The following is a 25093-nucleotide window of genomic DNA, read 5'->3' as shown; positions in this document are numbered from 1 at the left end:
ACTGGAGGTCTTGGATTGTACTTCCCTTGGATAAGGGGGGGACTATAGTATAGTAATTAACATGTAGTTAGTGCTTATTAGGTGCTAGTCAGTGTTCTAAATATTCACATATATTGCCTAATTCAATCCTGAAAACAACCCAGTAAAGTGGGTACTGTTATTCCCAATTTACAGATGAGACAATGGAGGCACAGGGGGATTTGATGGTCTTCCCAAGTTTGCATAGTAATTAAGTGGTAGAGCAGGGTTGCTATCCGAAGATACTCCTGGGCTCAGGCTCTTAACCTGTCCCCAGAGTGCCCATGCACCCTGAGGACTACAACTGTCTTAACAGGCTTATCTGTTTTTGCTGAAACAATACACTGGCTTGACAGTTTTTTCATTTAACCCTCACAATACTCTAGAAAGCAAGAAGGACCAATTATTTCTATTTTTATAGAAAGAAAATTGATAGTCTTCATGACTTATTGGCTTCTCACTCACACTCAGCAAGTCTGAACAGAGCTCAACTAGAATCAGGTCATCTGACCCCTACTCCACACCCCTATCTGTTATATATATGGTCTTCCTGCTCTAGCCCTTGGTCTGTCTATTCACTTGTGCAGCAGGGCAGGAATGAAGATGGAGAAGACTCATGATATCAGGGTCAGAATCTTTGGACAGAGGTTTCAAAGTTGCAGGTGTCTGGTGAAGCAGAGCCCGTACCACTGATACCCTCTCCCCTCCCAGCCTTCCTTTGAGATTTCAGAGCTCTCTCCTTGGAGTGGCTTCCGTCACGCCTCTGTGGGGTGTCACATGGAAGGCATAGGAGGAGAGTTCTTATCCATAGCACCCCAATCTGTTCCTTCATCATGCTTCACACTGAGGTCAGGAGTCCTGTTAGGCTCCTAGGTTCTGCAGGTGACTTAGGGGTGGTAGAAGAGGTCAGGGATGAGGAAGATTTTTTTGCCTCTATATTTGGGGCTCTTGAAGTCTAGAGGAATAGAACAAGTTGAGGTTTACTGATGCCTCAATGGTAAACAGGAAATGCTCACTCAGGAGCTCTCCCTCTAGGCAGTGGGGCAGACCCTGGGGAAAGCATTTGTTGTTCACAAGAGAAGTCTATGTGATAGGGCCACCTTCTGGAAATCTCCTTTGTTTTGTGTAACCCTAGGCTGGGAGATGCAGTGGAAAGTTTAAAGGCCCAATTCCCTGTAATGGGATGCTATCTCTATCATTAAAGGTCAAGGCCAATGTCCTACATTTGGACTAGCAAGTTCAATGTTTCCCAATGGTTACGATTTCTCAGGAGGCCACTGGCTGGTGCCTGTTCCAGGTCGTTGAAGGTAAGGTGAGGGCTCCCTGTTCACAGGAGCTGGGCCTGTCCTCTTGCTCAGATGGCAATGCATCCTGGGGGTATTCCCAGTAGGGCACTGTACATACCCCTCTAATCAGGAGATCTCCTTGCCTCCACCTTCCCAAATCTGATCCTGTCAGCTATACCTAAAAACCATTCACGCATTACATGTACTCTTAGGCAAAGTCCTAGATCTGTACATATTTTACAAGACTCTGCATGGTCTTCCCTTTTGCCATTGTCTCACCTCAGTCTCTTGCTTCCTCCCCTCCATTCACTCTGATCTCCATCCAGGTTTTCATACGTATTGTGATTTCTTCTGAATGGGCCTTTGCACATGCTCTTTCCTCTGCTTGGGATATTCTTTCTTCCTCTATTTGCCTAGTAAACTCTTACTCAGTTCAAGCATCATCCTATGGGAAGCCAAATGCCCTATCACAGGCTTTCCCAATACCATGTACTTGCTTTTTTACCCGAGATGAATCATAGTTGTAAATTCATAGGGCTGTCTATGCTTCCTAGACTGTGAGCTTCATTGGGTGGGATGTAGCCTTGTTTTTGCCTAATACTTTATCGCTGGCACCTAGAACAGTGGCCAGACACATGGAAGTTACTTAACACATAGTCGTTGAGTGACAACATAAATAAATAAGCCCAAAACTGAAATCCAACTCTTGGCTTATTTAAGCAAGTACTCCCTGGACCTGCTGTGGAATCATAAAATTCCAAAGCTGAAACTCACCCACACCCTTCAATTCATCCATCAGTACTGCTATAAGTATAGTACTTTTTCTGTAAAAGAAAAAGAAATATCAGTATTAATATACATTCAGTAAATTATAAACTATTTTTCTTATTTCTCCCCCATATCCTGTTTTCTCCTTACCTATTGAATTGGTAATCTCTAGCGTGTATATTAAATGGCATGCAGGATGGTGATGTAGAAACAAAACAGGCAGGAGAGTGACCTGTGCCCTTTCAAAACCTATTTGTGGGAAAATAAACTGTGTTGCTCTGAAAAGAAGATTCTGAGGCCCTGAATCACCAGCCACACTTAGTCTATTTTCTTTTTCTCCTTCCCATTTCTCTGTCTGTTTAATAATCAAATATATAAGGATCTTCTTCTTAGCTATGCCTGCCCAGAACTCTCTCCTTACAAAATTTGTGATCATTTCATGGGATGTGGTTTTCTTCTGCATCAAAAGTACAATGTAAAATTGCAAAAATATTCATTGTAGTACAAGTTGAGAAGCTCTAATTTAAATCCAATATCAGAGGTGAACTGTTAGAGCAGAAGATGGAAGAAGGATTAAAATGGGTAAGGGCATCCAAGCAACAGCTAACCTGCCACTCTCTCCTTCCCAGTGGCAGGCTATCTCTCTGACAGTCATCGAGAAGGTTCAGATTGCGGCCGCCATCTTGGGTTCCCTCTTCCTCATCGCCAGTATCTCTTGGCTCATCTGGTCGACCTTCAGTCCCTCAGCAAAATGGCAGCGCCAAGACCTCCTCTTCCAGATCTGCTACGGGATGTATGGCTTCATGGACGTGGTGTGCATAGGTGGGTCTGTGGGCTTGTCTTCAAGGGAGGTGGGGAGCCATGTGCTGATGAGGTAGCCAGAACCCTCAGGATCCCATCCCGTGGGAAGCCAAAGCAGAAATGGCTCCAAGTTCAAGACCTGTGAGCTCAGGAGAGGCCACAGCTGAGATAGGAGAGGGAGGAAGCAGGACAGGGAAGAAAGATCAAAACATACTCAAGTAAATCTGTCTTGCCCAGCTAAAGACAAGGATAAGGAGGCTTGCAGGTAAGATGTGAGAGGTCAGTTGGTCAGTCCATCTGCCTCAGGTAGGCTGTGGAAAGCCTCTTCTCTGTTATGTGCCCCTTGGCTGCCCTGCCATGACAAGAGATGTCTATACAATTCTATTCTCTTCCCAGCAAAATGCTCAGAAATAGCTGTCATGGTATTTGTCTCACTCCTCCCCTAGTTTATATAATCCTACTCCAATGCTCTAAATTTCTCCAGTCCAGTGGTTTTCAAACTGTGTGTAGTTCTGGGGTTTCACACACAGCTCCAGAAACCATATTTGAAAGTAGGAAACAGAATGCTACACAGACAGGTTCTGAATCCTCACCACTGCTTCACCCTGAGCTTTTGTACTTTTGTCTATTTACATATATTTCTGTTTCAGGAAAGATTTTGTTTAAAAAGCTTTGGTGTTTTGGAAGAATTTGGAATCCATTGCTTTACTTCTTGCTTCTTCTCTTACCCTGTCATGTTCCTTTTTCTCTTCTACCATGACTAGTGGAGGGCTGGGTCCTTTTTGTCCCAATAGATAATTATGGCTGTCAACCTCAAAGGATTGGTCCAAGCAACTGAGGAGTTAGAGAAGGGCCTTGGCTTTTCTGAGTGAAATGAAGCATGAGTAAGTCTTGGCTATACCTCCCAACCTGGAATGCTTGGTATCCCCTATGCAACAGGACTGGGAGCATTAGCATTCCATGATTGTCTTCTCTGGGCACTAGTGTGTGTATTATATTAAATACACTCTGCTTCTCTGTTTGGCAGGAAAACATCTATTAGTTAGAATTTGGCTAGGATAATATTGATGTGAGTTTCTTTGGGGTTCTTTAATAGGAGGAATCAGAAAGACTAAAAGACTGGCATACTGATAGCAACAGCTGCAGACCAGTGATGCTAGAACTTGTGAATTTATCTAAGCCATCTTTCTGCCTCTCTATGCTAACGAAATCAATATATCAACCCCAAGTTCAAGAGCCTTGTAATTATGGCCTCTATGCAGTGAGAGAAACAGACAGCCCAGGTGTGAAGGACTGTGGAAAAGAAAAGACTATGAATAGGGAGGAATTTGACATTGATGCATTCAAATCTACTTTCCCATCCCATAAAACTCTCTCCCTACTCCTGCTGAGGTCTGGGTTGTTAATGCCAAAAGCCAGGTGTCTCCATATGGAGGATTATGGCAGCTCTGGCATGGAGGTGAGAACAGTAGAGGGGCTTCCTGTGGGGGCTCCTCCAGCTGCCCTTCATTCTCTTTCAGGTAGACATTAGGCCTGTTCCTGAGGTGTGCTTCTATGACTTTCCTGTCATGTAGTGTATTAGTTTTCTCCTTCAGGTAGACATAAGGTCTGTTTCTGAGGTGTGCTTCTGTGATTTTCCTGTCACGTAGTGTATTAGTTAGGTTTGGCTGCAGTAACAAAAAAAAATTCCCTCAAATCACAGTTTCTTCAACAAACATTTCCCTTTCATGGGTTTGTGAGGTAGTTAAGACTCTGCTGGTGGGTTGGTGTTGTAGCTCAGTGGTAGAGCACTCACCAGCACATATGAGGCACTGGGTTTGATCCTCAGCACCATATAAAAATAAATAAATAAATAGATAGATAGATAGATAGATAAAGGTATTGTGTCCATGTACAATGAGAGAGAGAGAGAGAGAGAGAGAGAGAGAGAGAGAGAGAGAGAGAGAGATTCACTTAAAAAAATTAAAAAGAGAGAGACTCTGCTGAGCTTGGCTTGGTTTAGCTGCTGGCTGTGCATTGCATTCAGGCCCACTCCCAGTGTCTACTCATGTTGGGACCTGGGCTAAAGGAGCTGAGACTACTAAGATTAAGATGTGCTCTTCTAGCCAAGTGCAGAAGTACAAGAGGATTTGTGGAAATTTTCTCAAAGCTTCTGTTTATAACTAGAATACTGTCCCTTCTGCAGACAGCTCAATGGCCAATGCAGCCACCAAAAAGCCCAATGTCAATAGGGTTGTAGGGCAGAGAAGTTTGCTTCTTCTCACCCAGGGACAGTGTGGCTGAGAGAGATGAACATAAATACTGTCTACTGCTTATAGTGCTACAGATTACAGGTCTGCTCTGAACATAGAAGAGACTATGCAGTCAACCAGAACAACTCTCTTGTTTTGCAACTGAGAGACATGGGGTTCAGAGAAGTGAAGTAATCAGTTCAAGGTACTTGGCTGAGCTTAGAAGCAAGGTTGACTCATAGTCCAGTTTTCTTTCCATTGGCCCTCTTACATCAGGAGTCTCAAGGCTTCCTTTATGTGATACTTACAGATGCCACCTATGACTTCAAGTATACCTGACCCTGTTTTATAGAGGGAGCCACCCCCCTGGGGCTCTGAGCCATAGCACTCCTGCTTTGGCCTATATGGGGCTCTGGTCTCTCTTGCTCCCAGCATCTCTCTGAGCAGGGTTCCATGCCACTACTTCCTCCTCTGTCTCTTGTTTGGCTCCTCTCTCCCTGCCTGCTTTCCCTCCAGCCAATTTCTATTTCACTAACTCTTTCTCTTCTGGTATGCATGTGACACTGAGTCCTTTATTTTCTGGGATGAACACTGAGAGTTCTCACATTATTTCTCCTCTTCCCTGCTTTTAGGAAAGAATAATTGCCCAGGACACAAAGCCATATACTCTATCCACTCTGCTCAGATAATCCAGTGACAGTTTGGAAATAGCCATGGGGTAGGAGGGGAACACATAGGGACCCTAACAACTTTTGGTGACCTCACCAAAAAAATCAGATAATAGATTGATGTATAAATGGAATTAACTCCAAAAAAATTATAAAGTTATAATTGGAGTTAATTCCATTTCAGAGTATGTCCCTAGGAGCAAGGACTATTCTTTCCACCTTTAGGGCTGAAACTCTGAGACTAAACTCTGAGACTAAATGTAAGGTGGCATGACTATCTTAGACTGAGTCAGGCAGCAAAGTGAGATTCTCAGCTTTGTGTTTTCCTAGAAGAACTGTCTGTCCATGGGAGAAAATGCTAGGAGATGAAATAAAACAGAGAGTGATACAGCAGACACTCTCTGTGATATGTGGCCTAGAGAAGGGAGTAGGAGATGACAGGCTGTAGTCAGAACCCACAGATTCTTGTAGTAGTTGTGATAATGGTAATAATAATGATATTGACAATGACCCATGGTGACAATGATGTTTTTGAAGGGGAAATTCTAGTAGCAGTTATTCCCTCTTCTTCAGTGTTCTGACCAGTAGAGTAAAAACACATAGCACTATACAAGTGAGAATAAGGGACTTTCTGGGGGAACAATCCGGCAGAGACTGCTATGCCCACTAGAGATTTTATTTCAACTGAACATTCAGATCCTCAAGGTCCGCTAGAGAGCACATTGGGCATTGGAGTCACTGAGAGAAATGTAAGGTGGCATGTCAAGCTTACCTCTGCAGGGGAGTTCTTGTCGCACTTCACACCCTGCCCAGGGCTCAAGAAAAAGGAGATGACAGCCATCAGGTAGGTGTAGGTCCAATTGAGCAAAGTTTCCAGGTATGCCTAGAAATGTTGGTTGAAAAATGTTGAGTGAAAGAATCCTTATCCATAGACACAAACTCCTTGGATGGTGGAGCAATTCAGCACCTGGATAATTCTCACCAAGAGACAAGAAGATGAGTCTAGCTCTGTATTAGCTCAAAAGGCTGAACCAGAGAAGAGGAATAAAACCATCTGCTGTTATGATTCTATGGACTTTATTTTTGCAGGTATCAGGAGCAATTTATCTATTCCTCAAATTGGCTAAATGGCCACAGATAGAAAAGAACTTGAGTAAACATAGATGGCTTCTTTTGATGAATTCTTAAAATATAAAATATATATATATCTTTTCTATTGGAGTTGTATACCAAGGGAGAGATCACAAGAGTTGGTAGGACTCTGAGGTGAACTCTACCAGGAGCTAACAGCAGATACTATCTACCATGAAGCCAAGAGGATGCAGAGGCTGGAACATAGCCTGCTCGCGGCTCAGGAAACATGTCAGCTGTCTTCCCTGGTGACTTCCAGAATGACCAGTGGTCAAGAAGACCCCGTCATAGCAATAACCCTAAAATGGTTGCCAGGAAGGTCTGGGTTCCCTACTTGTTGCAGCACACCTCCGGGTTTGAGGTTAATGGCTCTGAACATGGTCATATAAGAGGGTTGGGCATTTAGCGATATAAGCTTCTCCTATAGATAAAGCATCTCTTGGCTTAGAGTTCTGATTTTTTGTACCAATGCATGTCACTATGAAAGCCAATATAAGTTGTTGAGGACAGAATGAACTACAAAATTCCTACAAGAAAATGATGAAGGATACAACAATCCTAAAAGATAAGCAGGGTAAGTTTTATGACCCATGTTTAACAGGAGAGGAAAGGCTTAAAGCTTTGTTCTCCAGGTCATACCACTAAGCAAATGGTGGAGCTGAGGATGGGATCAAGAACCTCTGGCTCCAATTCCGGGGTACTTTTTATGCCAATTTTATCTCTGAGTGCTCTGTGAAGTTGCCTCCAGCAATCAAAGGATACCCCCAACCCATGCACTGCTTTAACAGAGGAGAGCGTGGGTAGAGGCGGGAGGAGAGAAGTTGGCCCAGTAATTGCATGTAGCAGTCAGAACTTCAGTGAACCCCAGCTGCTCCTGTCTTGTGTTCAGGGTTCAGGAGGTTAACCATTGTCACACCTCCTTTTGGATCAGTGCTATTTTGATGCCAACTGACAAAGAGGCTTGAGAAATTGAGATGAAATTTGGATGGCTTATCTGGTGTTGAAAGGTACTTGGGGTCCAGGAAGCTAAGTCTACTGCTTATCCAGAACTTGGGAAATCCATTCATTCATTCAAAAATATTTGTTTAAAGGCAGGCATATTGATTTGTGCCTGTGGTTCCTGTTACTCAGGGTGCTGAAGTAGGAGGTTGTTTTGAGCCCATAAGTTCAAGACTAGCTCAGGCAATATAGAGAGACCCTATCTCAAACAAACAAAAATGTATATTGAAAGGACCCTGGCAGTGGCTGTGATGGCTGAGTTGTTAAGACATTGGATTCAAAAGGGCCCTGGCAATACACACTCAAATAAGAGAGTAGTCTGCTCTTGAGGAGCTTATGTTTCATGGGGAAGGTGGAGGAGGCAAAAACTGGTTCTCAGGCAAGAGCTGTAACTGAGGTCCAAACACAGGATGAGTGAAAATGGGATAAAGAATTTGAGGGACTAGCATGGTCACACCAATTCATTCAGTAACATTTATAGCTGACTTACACTCCCTTGCCTACAAGGAGCTCACTGTCTAAAATTATATCACAAGACAGAGGTTTTACCTGGCAGAACAGAGAGCAATCAACTTTCTCTAGGGGGAGTCACAGGAAGCTTGTCAAAGGAAGAAACCCTATCCTTAAAAGTAGTTTCCAATGATTAAGTTTATATAGAGGAGGGAGAACACTCCAGGCAGAGGGAGTATAGAACAGACAGGGTGAACAAAGCATGCTCAGGAAACTTCTGATGGGTTTGTGTGTCTCAGTGCATGCATCAGGGTGGGAGGTTGGCAGAGGCTGAATTCCAGAGTCATGAATCATGTGTTAAGAACTCAGACTTTACCCTGATGAGAATGGGGAAGCATTGATAAAGTTTTACACAGAAAGAAGTTTGATCAGATGTGTGTTTTAAACCTGTAATGCTGGTAACTGGGGGGACAATGGATCAGAGCTAAACAGACTGAAGATAGGAGAGACCAGTTGGGAAACGCCTATAATAGTCCAAGCAGGAAGCAAAGAGATGCAGTGCAGTGGCAGACGGATAGAAGTGTAGGGGTGACCTTGAGATGCAGCTAGGATGTGGACCCCTTCCAAGAGAGTGGGAGCCCCAGGGTTCTGGCTTGAGTGGAGATTAGGCACAACAGCTGAGCATGAGGAGTGAGCAATGGGCAGAACAAAGAGGATCCAAGGGGTATATCTCTGGCAAAGGCCACAAAACAAAATGACCATCTTAAGCTTAAAATCTAGGCAGAGAAGCAAGAACCAGTTCCTCATCCAAGAGTTTGCAGTAGAGAGAAACAAGACACATGGAGTATATTATGGGCTGCAGAGAGGAGAAGGCAGTGCCAGGAGAGTTATCTCTGTGAGGGAAGAAAAGGAGTGGGCCTGCCATAGAACCCAGGGGGTTCCCTCCTTTGATGAGGAAGATGTCGAGGGCATCAGGCCAGTTCTGGTGAGGGCTGGTGACCAATGGGAAATGGGGGAGGTGGTAAGGGAGGGATAAGAATCTGTAGTGCATTCCCAGCTTTCTTTCAGCAGGTTGATTAGATCTGCAGACAGATTTTTGAGGCCAAATAGTAAGAAGTCCTTGAAGCTGTGTGTTTTGATGAAATGATATTTGTAGGAGGAGGGTGGCTAGGGACAAAGAACTGAGGACATTAAACATTTAAGGGCTGGATGGAGACAGAGAATGAGAAAAATAGATGGGACCAAACTCAGAGTGGTGGGTTCCAAACAGGTAGAAGTGGTGCTACAGAATAGTCTAGGGCCGGGGGCCACATCTCACTCAGTTTCTCACTAACTTTGTGACCATGAGTGATTTACCCAACCTCTCTCTGCTTCCCTTTTCTCATCTTTGAAATGAGATGATAACAACATCCTCAGAAGATTGTTGAGAGGAAAATGGCAGATATAAGGGGTCAGCCCTCAAAAGTATCAGTGACCAGACTAAGAGGCACTGGAGCAGGGTCCATTCTCCCTGACCAGGGTACTGGACAAAGGCTTGCCAAAAATGATGACCTAAATCCAATCACAGCCTAAAGAGAGACCTAGCCTGACCCCGTGTCCTCACCTAATGAAGAGTCTGTTCTTATTGGGAGAATTGTGTTCCCTTGAGGGTTCTTGGGTCCCTCACCTGCATCCCCTCACCAAAATCTGATTATATCTAATGGCCTCGTTCCACCAGCCTCCTACTTCATCATCTCTAGTGAGGTTGTCTGCTGTGGCCAGAAGGCTGACAGGGAACAAATGGGGCACTCTCTGCTCCAGTGAGTCAAGTTATTAGGATTTAACAAGGGCAAATTAATTAAGGGCTTTGGCACCAAAAAGCATACATACATTTTTTTACTCTGCAGACCTAAGAGGTTGGTCATCAAAATTTCAACACTGTAAAAATGAGGGCCTCATTGTTATCATGTCTGTTTTTCACTTGTAAGCTTTTCACTCCAGGAGAAGGAAGGAGAGGAATGTTTCTGAATTACTTTAAAACTTTAAAACAGTGGAAGATGGTAGTCAACAAAACTATGGAAATATCTTTTTTGAAGGCTTCCTCTGTGTATGAGGTCCCTTGAGGCTCTTTCCAGTGATGGAGAGATGCTTGGTCTCTGTCCTCTGAGATAAAGAGATTTAAATCTCACTCTATAGCAAGTGGGAAGGGCAGCAGGATTGTGAAAACATTTTTTTTTTCAAACCTGACTTCACATTAACTAAAAAGATACACATGTATACCACAAAGATTCCTTCCTTTCTTCCATCCTTTCAGCTAAAAATTACCCCACCTATCAAGTCTATCAATTTTATTTGAAAATATGGCAGAGGCAACCTGGTGCAGGAAAACTAGGAAGACTAGATTAGCCACTAACAACCTTGGTGACCTTGGGCAAGTTAATCTCTGTCTACAAGTGGTTTCCTCATCTATAAAATGAGAGGGTTGAACCCAATAATCTCCAGGGTCCTTCCAAGTCTGACATCCTAGGATTTAGAAACTGCATTCATTGTGAGTGGACAGCAGGGCTCTCAAAGGCCAGCTACTGTGGCTGTGAGGGATTCCCAATAATATCAGGCCAGACATGAGAAACGTCATCCCCATAAATGGGCAAGACGATGCTCAGTCCATGCTGTGTTACCTGCATGAGTTTATACAGTTTTCTGGATTAATTTAACTCATATTCTAACCCCCAGGTCTTCCCATGCAGGTCCACCTCTCTCCACAGCAGAGCTGCTGGATACTCAGAGGATGAAGGTGATTAATTCATACGCAGACATGCCAAGTGATCACTATCCAGTTCAAAGGAGACACCATGGTGGGGCACTTCACTTATTCCAGTTGTGCTGACAAAGCTCAAAATATTTTAGGAACATATCTCAGGGACAGTTCTTGGTACAGGACAGATGCAGAAGTGGCATATCTGTCCACTGATGGAGGTTTGTGATTAGAAATGGCCCAAATCTAATAAATAAGGTAGACAGACACTCAAGACAGTTAATACATTTTGGGGACTACATGAAAATGCCATCAAGTCACAAACTGGTCTTTGGCCCCTACCCTGGCACTAAAGGTATATAATTGTCAGTGGCTTAACTCAGTAGATGTTCCTGAGCAGTGGGAGATTCTCCCTCACACAGTGATTCAAGGACTCAAGTTCCTTCCATCCGGTAGCTCCATAGTCCTCTAGGGCTTTAAGTCTTTTACATTCAGCTAATAGAAAATAAAAGAGAATATAAATAAGTCAGCCCACCTCCCACTTTCTCTTTAATACTGATTCATGTTCACATTCAGTACTAGTTACCTGGTCCTTCCTAAATACAAAGGACTGGGAAAATGTCATTCCTGCTTAATGGTGACTCTGTATTGAGGAGGGCAGTGTGAAGTTTTGGTGGACAGTTAACCATCTTTATGAAAGAGGGTCCATCCTATTATTTCTAGAAATTTTTTGAGCTAGGAGAGTCTGATAGGAGAAAAGACCCTAGTCATCTTTTAAAGTTCCAAGGAGTTTAAGAGACAAAACTCTTTTTGGTGACAGAAAGTTTAGCATGTCTGCTTAAATGAACTACTTTTGTAACTTTATTATAACTTATTTGAAGTACAGCCTGGCCACACCTGAGAGAAGCATGAAGCTGTAACCCTGGAGAATATATGGTATATGCTAGCATTTCCAATCTTGCATCTCCCAGCAGCACCAAAAATAGCTTGTTTTATTTTATCATTATTTATGTAAGATGAAATCACATGACACTTATTTAATAAAATAAAAACTAGCATTTTTATTCATTATGTTCCAAGTACTGTGAAAAGTTCCATATATGTTTTAAACATTATCTACTCCTACAACTATATGTAGTAACTATCATAATGCCCATAAAATGAGAATGAAAGGTGAATCACCTAAGGTCTTCCAACTAAAACCCAATTTCATCTGATTCCAAAGCTTGCTTCATTAATCACTCTGTTAAAATTGTGCAACACATCATTGCAAGAGACACCTCATTATGAATTCAAATAGAAATTGTATACACACCTTCAAAATTTTTAAAAATTACCTTCTCCTTAGTTTCTCACTGTTTGAGGGGTGCATGTGACCTGGAACATGGAGAAGCCCCCCCAGACATGTGCTGCTTGTTTCAGATGAACCTGGGGTTATGTCCCACTTCATGGGCATGCTCTGTCTTTCTGGGCAAGACATTTAGTCTCTCTGAGCTCACTTGCCTCATAGGATTTCTGTGAGAGGTAGTTTATTTTGCAAAACTCTTTTAAAGTGACAAAACACAGTGAGCATTAAATACATGTAGACTATTGTTGCTGTCACCATCATCAACCATGATCTTCATCACCATCTCTAAGCACTAATATGACCCAGTGTGACTGAGGTGATGCCAGTTCTCTTGGCATTCTGTCCAGATAGTGAAAGTCCTAAACCCCACAAGGTTTACTGAAAAATATCCCCAAACATCTTCCCCAAAATGTGTCTTCCCAGGAATGGACCCCTCAGGGATACCAGTGCATATCTGAGACTTCAGAATTTCTCTCCCCTACCGGGTTCAACTGGATTAGGCTCACTTCATTTTGAAGCATCTCAGGCTCTTACTGGTTTCCTAGGGAATGGTTTCTTAGGTCTGCACTGCCCTAGGTGATCAGAGGGACTGGAATGGCTGAGTCAGAGGCCTTGAGAAACACTATACAGCTTGACCAAGGTCAACCAGGCCAGCAAGGGCCACTAGGAAGAGAACTCTAATAGAAGTCATCTCCAAGGGGACACTTACCTCCTGGGGTAGCATTGAAAGAACAGAAACAGAAGGGAAAGTAGCTTTGTATTCACCCTCATCAAATCCTTTTGGCATTTTTGTCCTTTGAATCTACACTCCTGGAAGTATTTGAGTAAAGATGAGCCTGCCCAAATGTGGCCCCTGGATCCACCTCTTACCACCTCCTTAGGGAAGACCCCAGAAGTACATCCTGGCTGTACCTATGAGAAGCATGAAGATGCAACCCTGGAAAATATTGGGCAGGTAGTAGCCAATCTGGTGTTTTCTAGTAGCACTCCCCTGAACCCACCAAAATAGCTGGTTATGTTTCTTTCTTTCCCACACTTGTTCAATGTTTTTTAGTATAGTTCTGAACAGGGTGGGTCTTTGACCAGTAAAATCTGGAAGCTGAGTGTTTGGTCATGGTGGCACCTCAGTTTAAGACTTTAGGTCCCACCTTAGAGCTGTTTAAGAGGGAAATTCTGTAGGGGAGGGGTGCCCCTCAATTGGCAGTACTGAAGGCTTTGGTGGTGGAAGAGGAGGTGCAAGAGGGAGGGCTTATCTCCATACTTATAGAATCCATCAGTTTCTAGAGCATCTTTCATCTCAGGCATATTATCCATCTATACACAGTGACTGAACCTGAGGATTGGGAAGAAGTTCAGTGGAAGAAGAGGTGCTTGTGGTGGGGACAGGTTGCCAACAAAGAAGGTGGCAGAGATGGTGTGTCCTATGGTCTCCCTGATGACAATCAATTCATGTGGCCTTGAGTGTTAATTGTGTATTGGATGCCACACACAGGACTCATCATCTTATCTCTGAGTAAGCAGGTATTGGTTCCAATCTACTGATAAGAAAACCGATGAGGAGGAAAGCACTTACCTGAAGCCACAAGGCTAGTAAGTGGCAGAAATTTTAATGCTTAGTATATATTCATTGGTGAGTGAGTTAATTCAAAATCATGGAACCCAAAGATTGACTGGGATCCTATTTAGAATAAGATGTAATCCATGTTTGTATAAATATGTCAAAATATACTCTACTGTTGTGTATAACTAAAAAGGAAAAAAAATAAAAAATATTCTCCAGGGATTCATCTTTATGCTTCTCACAGGTACAGCCAGGATGCACTGCTGAGGGCCTCCCCAAGGAGGTGTGCAAGATGGATCCAGGGGCTGCATTTGAATAAAGGCAGGCTCATCTTTACTCAAATGCTCCCAGCAGTGAAGACTCAAAGGACAAAAATGCCAAAAGGATTTAATAAGGGTGCTTCTGTGAAGCAGTGGCCAGCTATAAGAACCTTGTTCCAGGCAGTGCTACTGAAGTGGGGTTCACCCACAGGCAGACCAGCATCACCTAAGGCTTCTTAGAAATGCAGACTGTATACAGGGTGCCATGTCTCAAATTTGAAATTTGGGATGCTGAGGCAGGAGGATTGCATGTTTGAGGTCAGCCTTAAAAAAAAAATTTTTTTTTAAAGGGCTGGAGATAAAGCTTAGTGGTAAAGTGACCCTGGGCTTATTTCCCAGTATCAAAAAAAGAAGAAGAAAGAGGAAGAAGTGCAGATTCTCAGGCTTCATCCCAAACCTTCTGAGTCGAACTCTCTAGGGGTAAGGCCCCAAATTTCCTTTACCAAGCTGTCCCAAGAGTCCAATGCTTGCTAAAGTTTGAAGAGCACCAATCTAGCATTTTTGGCAATTTTTATGCCACTTAAACCAGGATTCTGACAGGAGATGGGGGCAGAGCAGGGACTCTGGCATTACTGAGGGAATCAGAGGCTTTTCTATAAACTTCTCTCTTAGCCCAGACCTGTCATTCCATACATGGTGGGAACCCATGATTTTGTCCATTGTAGGTGCTCAGAGAAGCACATAGCAGGTCCTAAGGAAGGACTTACTAAACTAAATTAGGTGTCCCTCACTGCTCTGGGCAAAGCAGGAGCCAGTGATCAAAATGCAGCAGAGGAGGAGGGGGACACTTCATGGGGAGAACTCTGCCATTGCTATGATGTGAAAGGGTGTAAAGGGGCACTGCCTTCCCTCCCATCCTCACTGGCCAAGCAAAGGGCCATTTCTGCTGGACACTGGGATGGGGGAGAGAGATGATAACAAAAGACGGGTCTGACAATCTATGGAGTCTAGGCCTGTGTGAAGAAGAGGAGCCCCAAAGGTAGAGAGACTTGAAAAAAGGTGAAGATGCAATTCTTTCTGAACTGGGCTTTCTGCAAATACAGCCCAGGGCTGGGGCATTGTGGGTGACTACTAGATAGCCGTTAAATTAAATAGAAACCCCCAGAAAAGGGCTCAATCACATTTGCTGGGATTCTGATTTTACCACGTAGCTTAATTTCCATTTTCTTCTGTTTCTCTATCCCCTTCATCAATAATTTTCTTTCCTCCTCATCTAAAATCAACCTCTTTCCTCTATCACTGCCATTTCCTTCCCTATCCTTCTCAACTTGCCTGAGTCACCTGCCCTATCAAACGAGCCCCACCCATCTTCCCCATTTGCTAAAAATCCTTCCATCCAAAGAATCAATAAGTAATTTGTAAAGCAGGAAGCATAGAAAGGGCTGTGGGAAATGGTTGTGAATGAGGTAGTTTGTGTTTTTCCAACTTTTGCCAAGCAAGTATTATCTAGAAAAACAGGTGCACCTTCCTCCCCTTCAGCCACCTCTCCATTAAAATGTTTTAATTACTTCCTGAATGCTAGAAAGATAATTAAAAGGCAGTGTTCAGACCAAAAATTCAAGCCATCCTCTTCAATCAGGGTAAAATTGTCTGATCGAAAAGCTAATTAGGCAGTGAATATAGTGGCTCTCACTGGAAAGAGTTAGTTTGGCATTTCAGAAGATCCTGCTTCTCTCTGTCCAGGCCCCAGGCTCCTCCACCATCACCAGGGTTCATTATGCTCCTGATGCTGTGTTGGCGGCAAGAGAATCAACCAGATCTGGCCCTGTTCTCGAGGGGCTGGCAACCTGGAAAAAAGAGCACTGTGGTGTTTGAACAGTTTCATGGAAAAAATAGACAAAGAAGTGGCATCGGTGCCAATGGGGCACAGGTGCATATTCAAGAGGTGGACAGGAAGTCGGGAGGGGTGAGGCAGTGGGGCAGAGAGCAAGTCTCCTTGTTTAGAATCTGTTAAGCCAGATCAAGGGGGTCCCTGGGGGCCTTCAGGAGAAACACAAGCCCTCTGCATCTGTAAGAAGGATTTGGATGTCTGGATTTTGTTTTGTTCCCCAGGGAGATGATCCTTACCTTGCATCAGCTCCTCAAAGGGGCATGACCCTAATAAAGGGCCAGCAACCACTGAGACTCTGTCTTCCTTCCAATGAATGCTTCAAGACTTGTTGGGCAAAGTGCAACTTGGGGTCCTTTTGGGATATTGAAGTGGCAGTTGGTGACTTGCTCCTATCTCCTATAGTTTCCATGTAGGTGAAGTGTCAAGAGCTTTGAGGTGTTCCACCAAGTTCCTTGGCTTTACATTGAGGAGGTGGAGGTGACTGCCATTTGCTCCTGCAAGCTGGCTCCTCCCCAGGGTTCTCCATCCCCACAGGATGATCCCATCCCTCCTGGCAGCCCCAGTCACCTCTCTTGCCATCCCAGGCCTAGCTCAGCGACCACTCACCCTCCCATATGGACAACAGTCCTTTCTCAGTTGTGCTCATTCCATCTCCCCAGCCTTTGTATCATGCTCTCTGCAGCACTAGCAACCTCTTCTGGGTGTTTTTTTCTTCGTCCTTTGCCTGAAACAGCTGTCTTCTGGCTCTTCTCTCTCCCACACACTGTAGTCTGTGGGGCCTGGAGATGGGTCCATGTGCTTCTTGCTCCCCACTACTTCTATTACACTGCCTCTCCTCTTTTCCTTCCAAAGCCCCAGCCCTTTGAAATGCATGTCATCTTTCTTTGCCTCCTTTCTGTTGCCTACATTTCCTGATATAGATGGCTCACTCGCCCCTCCATGACTCTTGCCCATAGCATCTCTATTCAGCAGTGTCACCATCCCCTTCAGAGGCATTCTGGAAATGCATGGGCTTTGTTTATTTTCTAATGTAGTTGTGCCCCAGGATTTATGTTGAAATTTACATTGTTTTGGTACAAATATCTTCCCTTATTGCTTTATGTTTTAGGGCATCCCGTTATTTTTCTTTAAAGAAATCATAGTAGTTTATAAAAGTTTTATGAGTTTGATTTCAGGATAGGAAAGAGTATATTAAAATATACTTGTCATAAAAAGAGAATACTTCATCTGGTAGCATTGAGGATGGCTTATGCCTCTCTATTACTCCAAGGGTCTTTTCTTCTAGCCCACTTCAGCCCCTAATCAAGTGGTCACCCCCTAGACCCATAATCAAGTGGTTATTCCCTAGACCCATCAACATTAATAACCACATTACTTCCAAAATCCGGATTTAAGTCTGGCCACCATCCAATCTTATAGTTCACTGACTCTAGCAATTCTCCAGCCTCATGAACACCTCCTGCCCTTGACTCTATCACTCTCTATTTTCCATGATCATCTTTTGTATCCTCAATTCTTCCCTTCCCAGCCTAGACTCCAAGGTCCACCATGATACCACTTACTTGCAAACATGAATAACTGTCATATCTGCTTACCCAGAAAAGCAATTTATGTTAGTTAAACTTATAACCTTCTTACTCCTCACATATACCTGAGCAAGCAATTGAAGATGTGGAGAAAAATTACACAACCTATGACTAAACACACTTGAGATTTATGGCCACAAATCTCAAATGGGGACTCAATGCAGCCAAATTATTTTATCACATCTACCTAAAAAATGCACTTTCCAAGATATTTCTCTCTCCACAAAAACTCAACATATCCTCCTTGATCCCTCCCACCTTAGCTGATGATCTCTTGGGAGACAAAGATGCACTTGGATGAGAACCACTTCTATCATTCTACTTCCACCTATGCCCACCAAGCCAATGGCCATACCTTACTTTACTTGAGTTGCCCTCTCAGCAATATTGAAGAGTTCCCATGCTCTCTTTCTTTCTATTTTTTTTTTTGGCATTCCAAGAGACTTGATTTTACTGGATCATGTAGTATCAGTATAAATAAATGCTTTATAGACTCACATTCATTGCTACCTTAAATAAGACAGTGACTGGTCAATCACAAAACCCTGGCTTGGTTTCTGAGCATTTTACTGGTATATACAGCCTTTTTATGCAAGTTACACAATGAGTTTCTAAAGCTCTCACACTATGGGGCATGCCCTTGCTACTTACTGCCTGAAACAAGTTTATTGCCTTCAGCCCAAGACACTGGATGAAAGACAATTTATTATTTTTATGTACAGAAATGCAACAGTGTACGTTTATCCCAGTTTAGTGGCGAGTTCTTTGGCTTTTGCCTTTTCCAGCTTGGCAATGCGAGCCACAGATTTTGGACCCAGGACGTTGCCTCCCCAGTGGCGACAGATCTCATCATATCTGTCATTGTAGTTGGTTCTGATAGCTTCCACCAACTTAGCCAGAGCTCCTTTGTCTTCCAAGTTAACCTGTGTGAAGGCAACAGTGGTGCATGTCTTCCTGTGAACCAGACGTCCCAGCCTAGCCTTCCCCTTGATGATGCAGTAAGGGGCTCCCATCTTGCGACACAGGGCAGACAGGAAGACAACCAGCTCGATGGGATCCACATCATGTGCGATCACTACCAGCTGAGCCTTCTTGTTCTCCACCAAGGTGGTGACAGTATTGACTCCTGCTCGAAGGACAGGTGTTCTCTTTGTGGGAACATCCCCTTTTCCAGCAGCCTTCTTCTCAGCCCGGGCCAACAGCCTCTGCTTCTTTTCCTGCTTGGTCTTGGGTCTGTACTTGTGGGCAAGCTTAAGCAGCTGGGTGGCTGTTTGGCGGTCCAAGGCCTGGGTGAACTGGTTAATCACAGGAGGCATTTTCAGCCGCTTATAGAGAATAACCCTTTGCCCCTGCAGCCGGATGTAGCGGGGCCATTTGACAAAGTGGGTGAGGTCCCTTTTGGGCTGGATGACCTGTCCGATGCCGAAGTTCTTCGGCCTTTTCTCGAAGAGCGGGTTCACTACCTTCTTAGCCTCCTGCTTCTTGACCACGGCGGGGGCCGGGGCCACCTTCTTCCCCTTGGCCTTCTTTCCCTTTGGCATCTTGGTCGGCTGGATGCTCTCTTTCTTGACACATCCTCGTGTAACTTATGGGTCTCCCCTGCATGCTGGACTTGCTCCTACCCTCTTGATGGCTTCTTCAGAGCCTCTCTGCTGGCTATACCTCCACCAAACACCTTCTACCAACATCAGAAACCCAGGGATCTGCATGGGCCCTCTTCTATCCTATAATATCTCAGCATTTCCAAGGCTTCAAAGTCTACCTGTCCTATTCTGTTTGGGATTGTTATAAGAAAATATCCAAGACTGTAAATTATAAATAATAGAAATTTATAACAATTCTGGGGTGTAGGAGGTTGAATATCACTGTATGACATCTGTTGAGGGATTTCTTGCTACATTCTCCCATGGCAAAAGATGAAAGGGCAAGAAAGAACCAACTTTCTCTGTCAAGGTCCTTTAGAGACACCTAATCTCCTTCACAAGGAGGGAGACCTCATGGCCTAATTACTTCTTAAAGACCTCACTTCTTTAGACTATCTCACTGGCAACACCTGAATTTTAAAGATGACACATTCAAACAACAGCACCACCTTTACACCCAAGACCTCCATCTTTAGGCCAGACTTATCCCTAAACTTCAGTTTCACAGGTCCAATTGCCCACCTGAACTTTCAGTTAGATTTCTCATGGGACATCTTAGATTTTCATGACAAAAATATCACTAATCACTGTTGTAGGCTGAATGATGACCCTCAGAGACATTCAGGTCCTAATCTCTTAGCTGTTTAGTTTCCTTAGATGGAAAAAGATATTAATTTAAAGTTCTTGAATTGAGGAGATTATTCAGGATTACTCAATTGGGCCCCACATAATATTCTTATGAGAGGGAAGCAGAGAAAGATCTGATTACAGAAGCATAATGACATATGACAATAGAAGAAAGGGGTTGGAATGATGCAAGAAAGAGATGAAGATGCCAGCAACTTCTAGAAGCTAAAAAAGGAAACAGATTCTCCCTCAAAGCCTTCAGGAAGACCCAGGCCTGGTGACTTCTTCACTTTGGCCCAGTGAGACTGACTTAGCCTTCTAATTTTCAGAATTGTAAGCGAATGCATGCCTGTGGCTTTAGGTCAGTAAATGTGTAGTCATTTGTTACTGCAGCCATAACTAATATAGTCAGTGCCACAAGTCCACCCGCTGACCCTGGTGCCCTCCACATCATGGCAAATGGCACTTTTACTCATCCACTGGCTGAGACCAGAAGCTTCAGAGTGGTCCAGATATTTCTCTTTGCTCACACCTCTCCTGTCAGCAGGTCTGTCAGATCTTCCTCCAGCATACATCTTGCCTCTAACAATGTCTCGCTGTCTCTGCAGCTATAACCCTAATCTTGGCTTCTCTCATTTCCAACCTGAGTTACAACATCACTTCCTTTAATTATCCCCTCCTACTCTTGTCCATGCCTGCACTAGAATGCATTTTCTGAAGGGTGAATCACATTCCATCATTCCCTGTAGTAAGCCTCTCAGTGGCTTCCCATTATACTCAGGATTAAATACAAATTCCTTGTCATAGCCTTAAAGAACCAACCATGGGTTGGCCTCTATCCACTTTATCTCCTTGCACATTAACACTCCTGGGCACGCAGACCTTCATTCTGACCCTTGTTCATTTCATCCCCACCTCTTATCTTTAGCACTTGAATTTCCTACCCCTAGAGTATTCTCTAGATCTTTGCAGAGGTCCCTCCTTGTCATTTAAGTTTTAACTTAAATATCACCACCTCTTTTCCACACTTGTTATATAGGACCCTTGACTCAGTAGCCAGTGGCTAGCTAACCCTACTTTATTTTCCTTGTAGCATTTGTCAGCATCTGAAATAGTCTGGTTTCTGCTCTATTGTGTATCTCTCCACCTTAATGTAAGCTCTCTAAGGACAAGACACTGTCTCCGTCACTGTAGTATATCCAGTGCTTGCACACAGTAGGCGCACACTATTGATTTGCCTTGTTGCCTGGTGTGGCCCATTTCCACTCTACCTCTGCCTCTGGCCAGTACAACTGTATCACATTATCTCTTCTAGGGGTTTTGTATTTCAGCAGCATCAGGCTATTTGTGCAAGGAACTAACCAGCAGAATTTCAGACATCATTCAGCAGGTGTGGAATGACCACAGGGTTTCTTATATGCTGCTTTTAAAAGCACACAATTCATTCAACATCTGCTAAATACTGGGTGCCATGGATACATAATACAGGGAGGAAAAGATATTTATATTGTGCCTCAATGGAAGAATCTGGTTTGCATCAAGCCAAAAAGGAGGCAAATGGAGTCAGAGAGGTAGGCAAAGACACTGTCTATTTCATGACTTGGTGTGGTGGACCCTCCACCTTCTTCCTACGGAAGGAAGACTTGTCCAGCCTAGGAAACTAGGATTGACCCAGTGAGACTGACTTATACTTCTGATGGGAAGAGAATCATGTGGCTCAGAGCTGGAAGGTAGATTTGAAGAATATAAACCAAACCAATAAGTCCCATCTTACTTCAGGACCTGTATCTGTTTGTAAACTGGGGGAGACCATGGATTTCTCCTGGCAATGGCTCACCAACTCTTGCTTAGCTTTCGTTTTTCTCTTCTCCCTGCTGCCTCAGGTCTCATCATCCACGAGGGACCCTCTGTGTATCGCATCTTTAAAAGGTGGCAGGCTGTCAATCAACAGTGGAAAGTGCTGAACTATGACAAGGCAAAAGACCTAGAGGATCAAAAATCAGGAGGCAGGACAAACCTCCGGACCTCCTCATCTGTCCAGGCCAATGTCCCCTCCTCGGAAGAGGAGGCAGCCAGCAGCCCTGCCCCTGAAGAAGGCCCTGCTCGGGTTACCAGCCACCCCTCAGGCCCTCTGTCCAATCACCACTGTGCTTACACCATCCTGCACATCCTGAGTCACTTGAGACCTCATGAACAGCGGAGTCCCCAGGGCAGCCGAGAGCTAGTCATGAGAGTCACGACAGTGTGACTGGAGAGCCCTGGGAGGAAGGGAGAGAATGCAGGAGACAGGTTGGGTGGGAGGGGCCAGGGAGCAGGTGTGGGGAGGCCAGAGCAGAAGGTGGTGGGCCTTGAGGAGCCCTGGAAAAGGAGGAGCTGGAGGGAGGCTGGCACCAGGAGCAGTTTTGTGATTTCCAGTCACTAGCATTTGCTAACAGCAATGGAAACCAGTACAAGCTCAGCAACCATGGGCAATACAGACAGACAGAGCCTAACACAACGACCTCCCAGATGTATCCAGAGGTGCAGGAGGAGAGGCTGAGGGAGGGCAACACTGTCTGACTGGTGATGGTGCCTGCAGTACACAGGCCACAGAGAGAAAAGGCAAAGGTGACCAAGAGGAAGAGCATTTGAAGCCTGCTCCGTTTCATCCTTGACCTTGTTTCTGTTTCTTCCTGGTCTGTGCTCCTAGGCAGTCGGGGGAGGGGGAGGGATATGTGGGCTGGTAGGGAGGACACACCGGCTTTGGGGTCTCTGGGCTCATCTTGTGGCAGAATTTTTTTGATGATTCAAATGGCTTTAGGGACCCTGGGATGGAGGGCGCAGGGAGGGATATGTTGGTGTGAGTCACCAAGGGTATGTCTCCTCCCATGTGAACTTTCCCAGCTGGAACTTCCAATTTCAGGTGGGGTCAAAGAGGGCTTAGGTTTAAAGATGGGTGTCTGTCTGTGCCCTTGTTACTCTGTTTCATGGTGATTTGATTCAAAGATGTTTACAGGACACACACACACACACATGCACACACACCACGAGGAAAGTTTGATTACTGGTGGGTAACACAAGCACAGTCCTGCTGCTGTGGTTCAGCCTTCAATGCTATCAATCCAGGAGAAACTTTCTCAACTACCTAGCCCACCCATGACCACGTCAGGCTCAATGCCATGCCTCTATAACCTGAGCACAGGCACAGAAGGCCTTCCCATATGTCCCCTCCCACCTGGGTCTCCCAGCACAGCTGCTGTGGTACAGGCAGAAGATGGCTGATGTACCCCAAGGTGAGAAATGGAAACCTGATTAAGTATTCCCTACTGCTTGGGGACCCTCTCCAAAGAGGTGGTTTGGTTAGTACTCAGTGCTGTGTGCTCCCAGGTCCTTCCTGTACAGCCAGGCAGGCCAAGGGTCCTGACAGGGAACACCATCTTTGGAGCCCACCTGCTGGTTCCTGGGACCCTGCCAGGGAAGGCCACTGGGTAGTCACTTGCAGAGTTTCTTGTTGTCGTTGCACAATGGCCACATCATCCTTGGGTATTAAAAGGACACTGTCAAGTACTTTTTTAAACTAGTTTTTAGGGTTTTTTAAAACTCTCTGTTGTTTGTAATATTCTCTTAAAGCTTGAAAATAAAATTTCTTTCCCTACCACTAGTGTCCCTTTCCATACTAGAATTCTTCCTTCTTCTTTCCCGTTCTCCCTCTGTGATATAACCTACCTTCTTTTCCACGTTCTGTCTCTTTCATCCCCAGAGTCTCCTTTTAGCAGGAACTGCAGTGTTTTCATCTCTCCTGTTGCGGGTACTGATGGAGCAAGGCAGGCAGGTTTGCTCCTGTCAGCATGCAGCATGCGTGTGTTTGTGTGGCTTGTGTGTTTGTGTGTGTACCTACAGGAAAGCACTGTGACTCCAGCTTCTAGGTTTCCTAGCCCAGGAAAAATGCTCCAACTCTCCCAAGGATACAGCCAAGAAACCTAGAAGCTGGGACATGGTGCTGGAAGGAAGCTTGGGGTGCTCCAGCTCCATCCTGATGGGTCGTTTCAAAGAAGCTGATGTAGCCTGAGGAGATGAGAGCAGGACCTCCTTCCTCTGAGAGTTTTCCCTCAAATATCAGAGAAGAGCCCAAGTCAAGGCTCTGGGAGAAGTCAGACAGACCATGTACAGCAGACAAGCCCTCCTCTCCCTTTATCCTGGCCTGGCCCTCCCTTCTTGGGGTCCACAGGTGGTTAGGCAGTGTCATCAACAGAATGTGCACGGGTTTAGGAGGCTTCCTCCCCAGTTAAGCTCATAATTCAGAGGGTTAGAGCATAATTGGTAAGAGACCAGAAGACATTCAAGGAAAATGTAAAACAAATGAAAACCAATGACACTGAACAGATAAGTTATTTTTGAATAATAGTCTAGGGACAGGCCATTCAGTTTAATGAAATATTATGAACACTATGGTTGTTTTACATGGATTATCCATTTTTAAAAATATATCAGAATGCAACAAAAATCTGCGTATCATCAGATATTGTGACCGTTAAACTATCTTTGGTGATTTACAGGACACCTCAGAATATTGTGAACATTCATAGTTGTCATTTGGAATCTGTGTTACTGAAGGAAAGACAATTAATGAAAAATTCTCATAGGATGCTAAAGTTTTCTGGCTCTTGAAGACACATGCTCCAAAAGAGCCAGGATGTGATCTGTCTTGTTCACTGCCATATAACCAGGATCTATAGTAGTGCCTGACACACAGTAGGGCTCAACAAACAATTATGAATAAATAAGACACTCCTGGAAGAGTACAAGAGGATGTACCATCAGCACCAAGGAACATACAGTGCTTTCTGTCTGCCAAACTCTATCCCAAACCTTCAACAACATTTTAACTCTAATTTAATTCTTCAAATCAATGAGAACTACCATCATTTTCATTTCACAGGTAAGTAAAGTGAGACATAGAAAAGCTAAGCATGATGCCCAAGGTCATGGACCTATAAATGGCAACGTCCCAATTGATACCTTAGCAGCCTGGTAGCATGCATTGAGCCGTTAACCACTGTATCACACTGTCTTTTGGAAAAGCAGAAAGGCATTTACTAGGTTTGTCCTGAT

General features: G+C 44.3%; 1 protein-coding gene and 1 pseudogene across 2 annotated transcripts in view; one reads left to right on the top strand and one right to left on the bottom strand.

The window, feature by feature from the left end:
- Positions 1–23639, top strand: part of Marchf4 (membrane associated ring-CH-type finger 4) — a 102902-nt gene extending 79263 nt beyond the window's left edge. For both annotated transcript variants that reach the window (XM_005331836.4, XM_078017976.1), the window contains exons 4-5: positions 2702–2894; positions 21886–23639. In XM_005331836.4, coding sequence (XP_005331893.1) covers positions 2702–2894; positions 21886–22250 — 558 coding nt within the window. In that variant the 3' untranslated portion in view covers positions 22251–23639. The remainder of the gene's footprint in view (positions 1–2701; positions 2895–21885) is intronic.
- LOC101961267 (large ribosomal subunit protein eL8 pseudogene) lies at positions 18380–19312 on the bottom strand (annotated as a pseudogene).
- Positions 23640–25093: the final 1454 nt, after the last annotated feature.

This window comes from Ictidomys tridecemlineatus, chromosome 7, assembly GCF_052094955.1.
Source record: "Ictidomys tridecemlineatus isolate mIctTri1 chromosome 7, mIctTri1.hap1, whole genome shotgun sequence".
Taxonomy (NCBI): Eukaryota; Metazoa; Chordata; class Mammalia; order Rodentia; family Sciuridae; genus Ictidomys; species Ictidomys tridecemlineatus.
The sequence above is the reverse complement of the archived record's forward strand: the minus strand, read 5'-3'. Positions and strand labels throughout refer to the sequence as shown.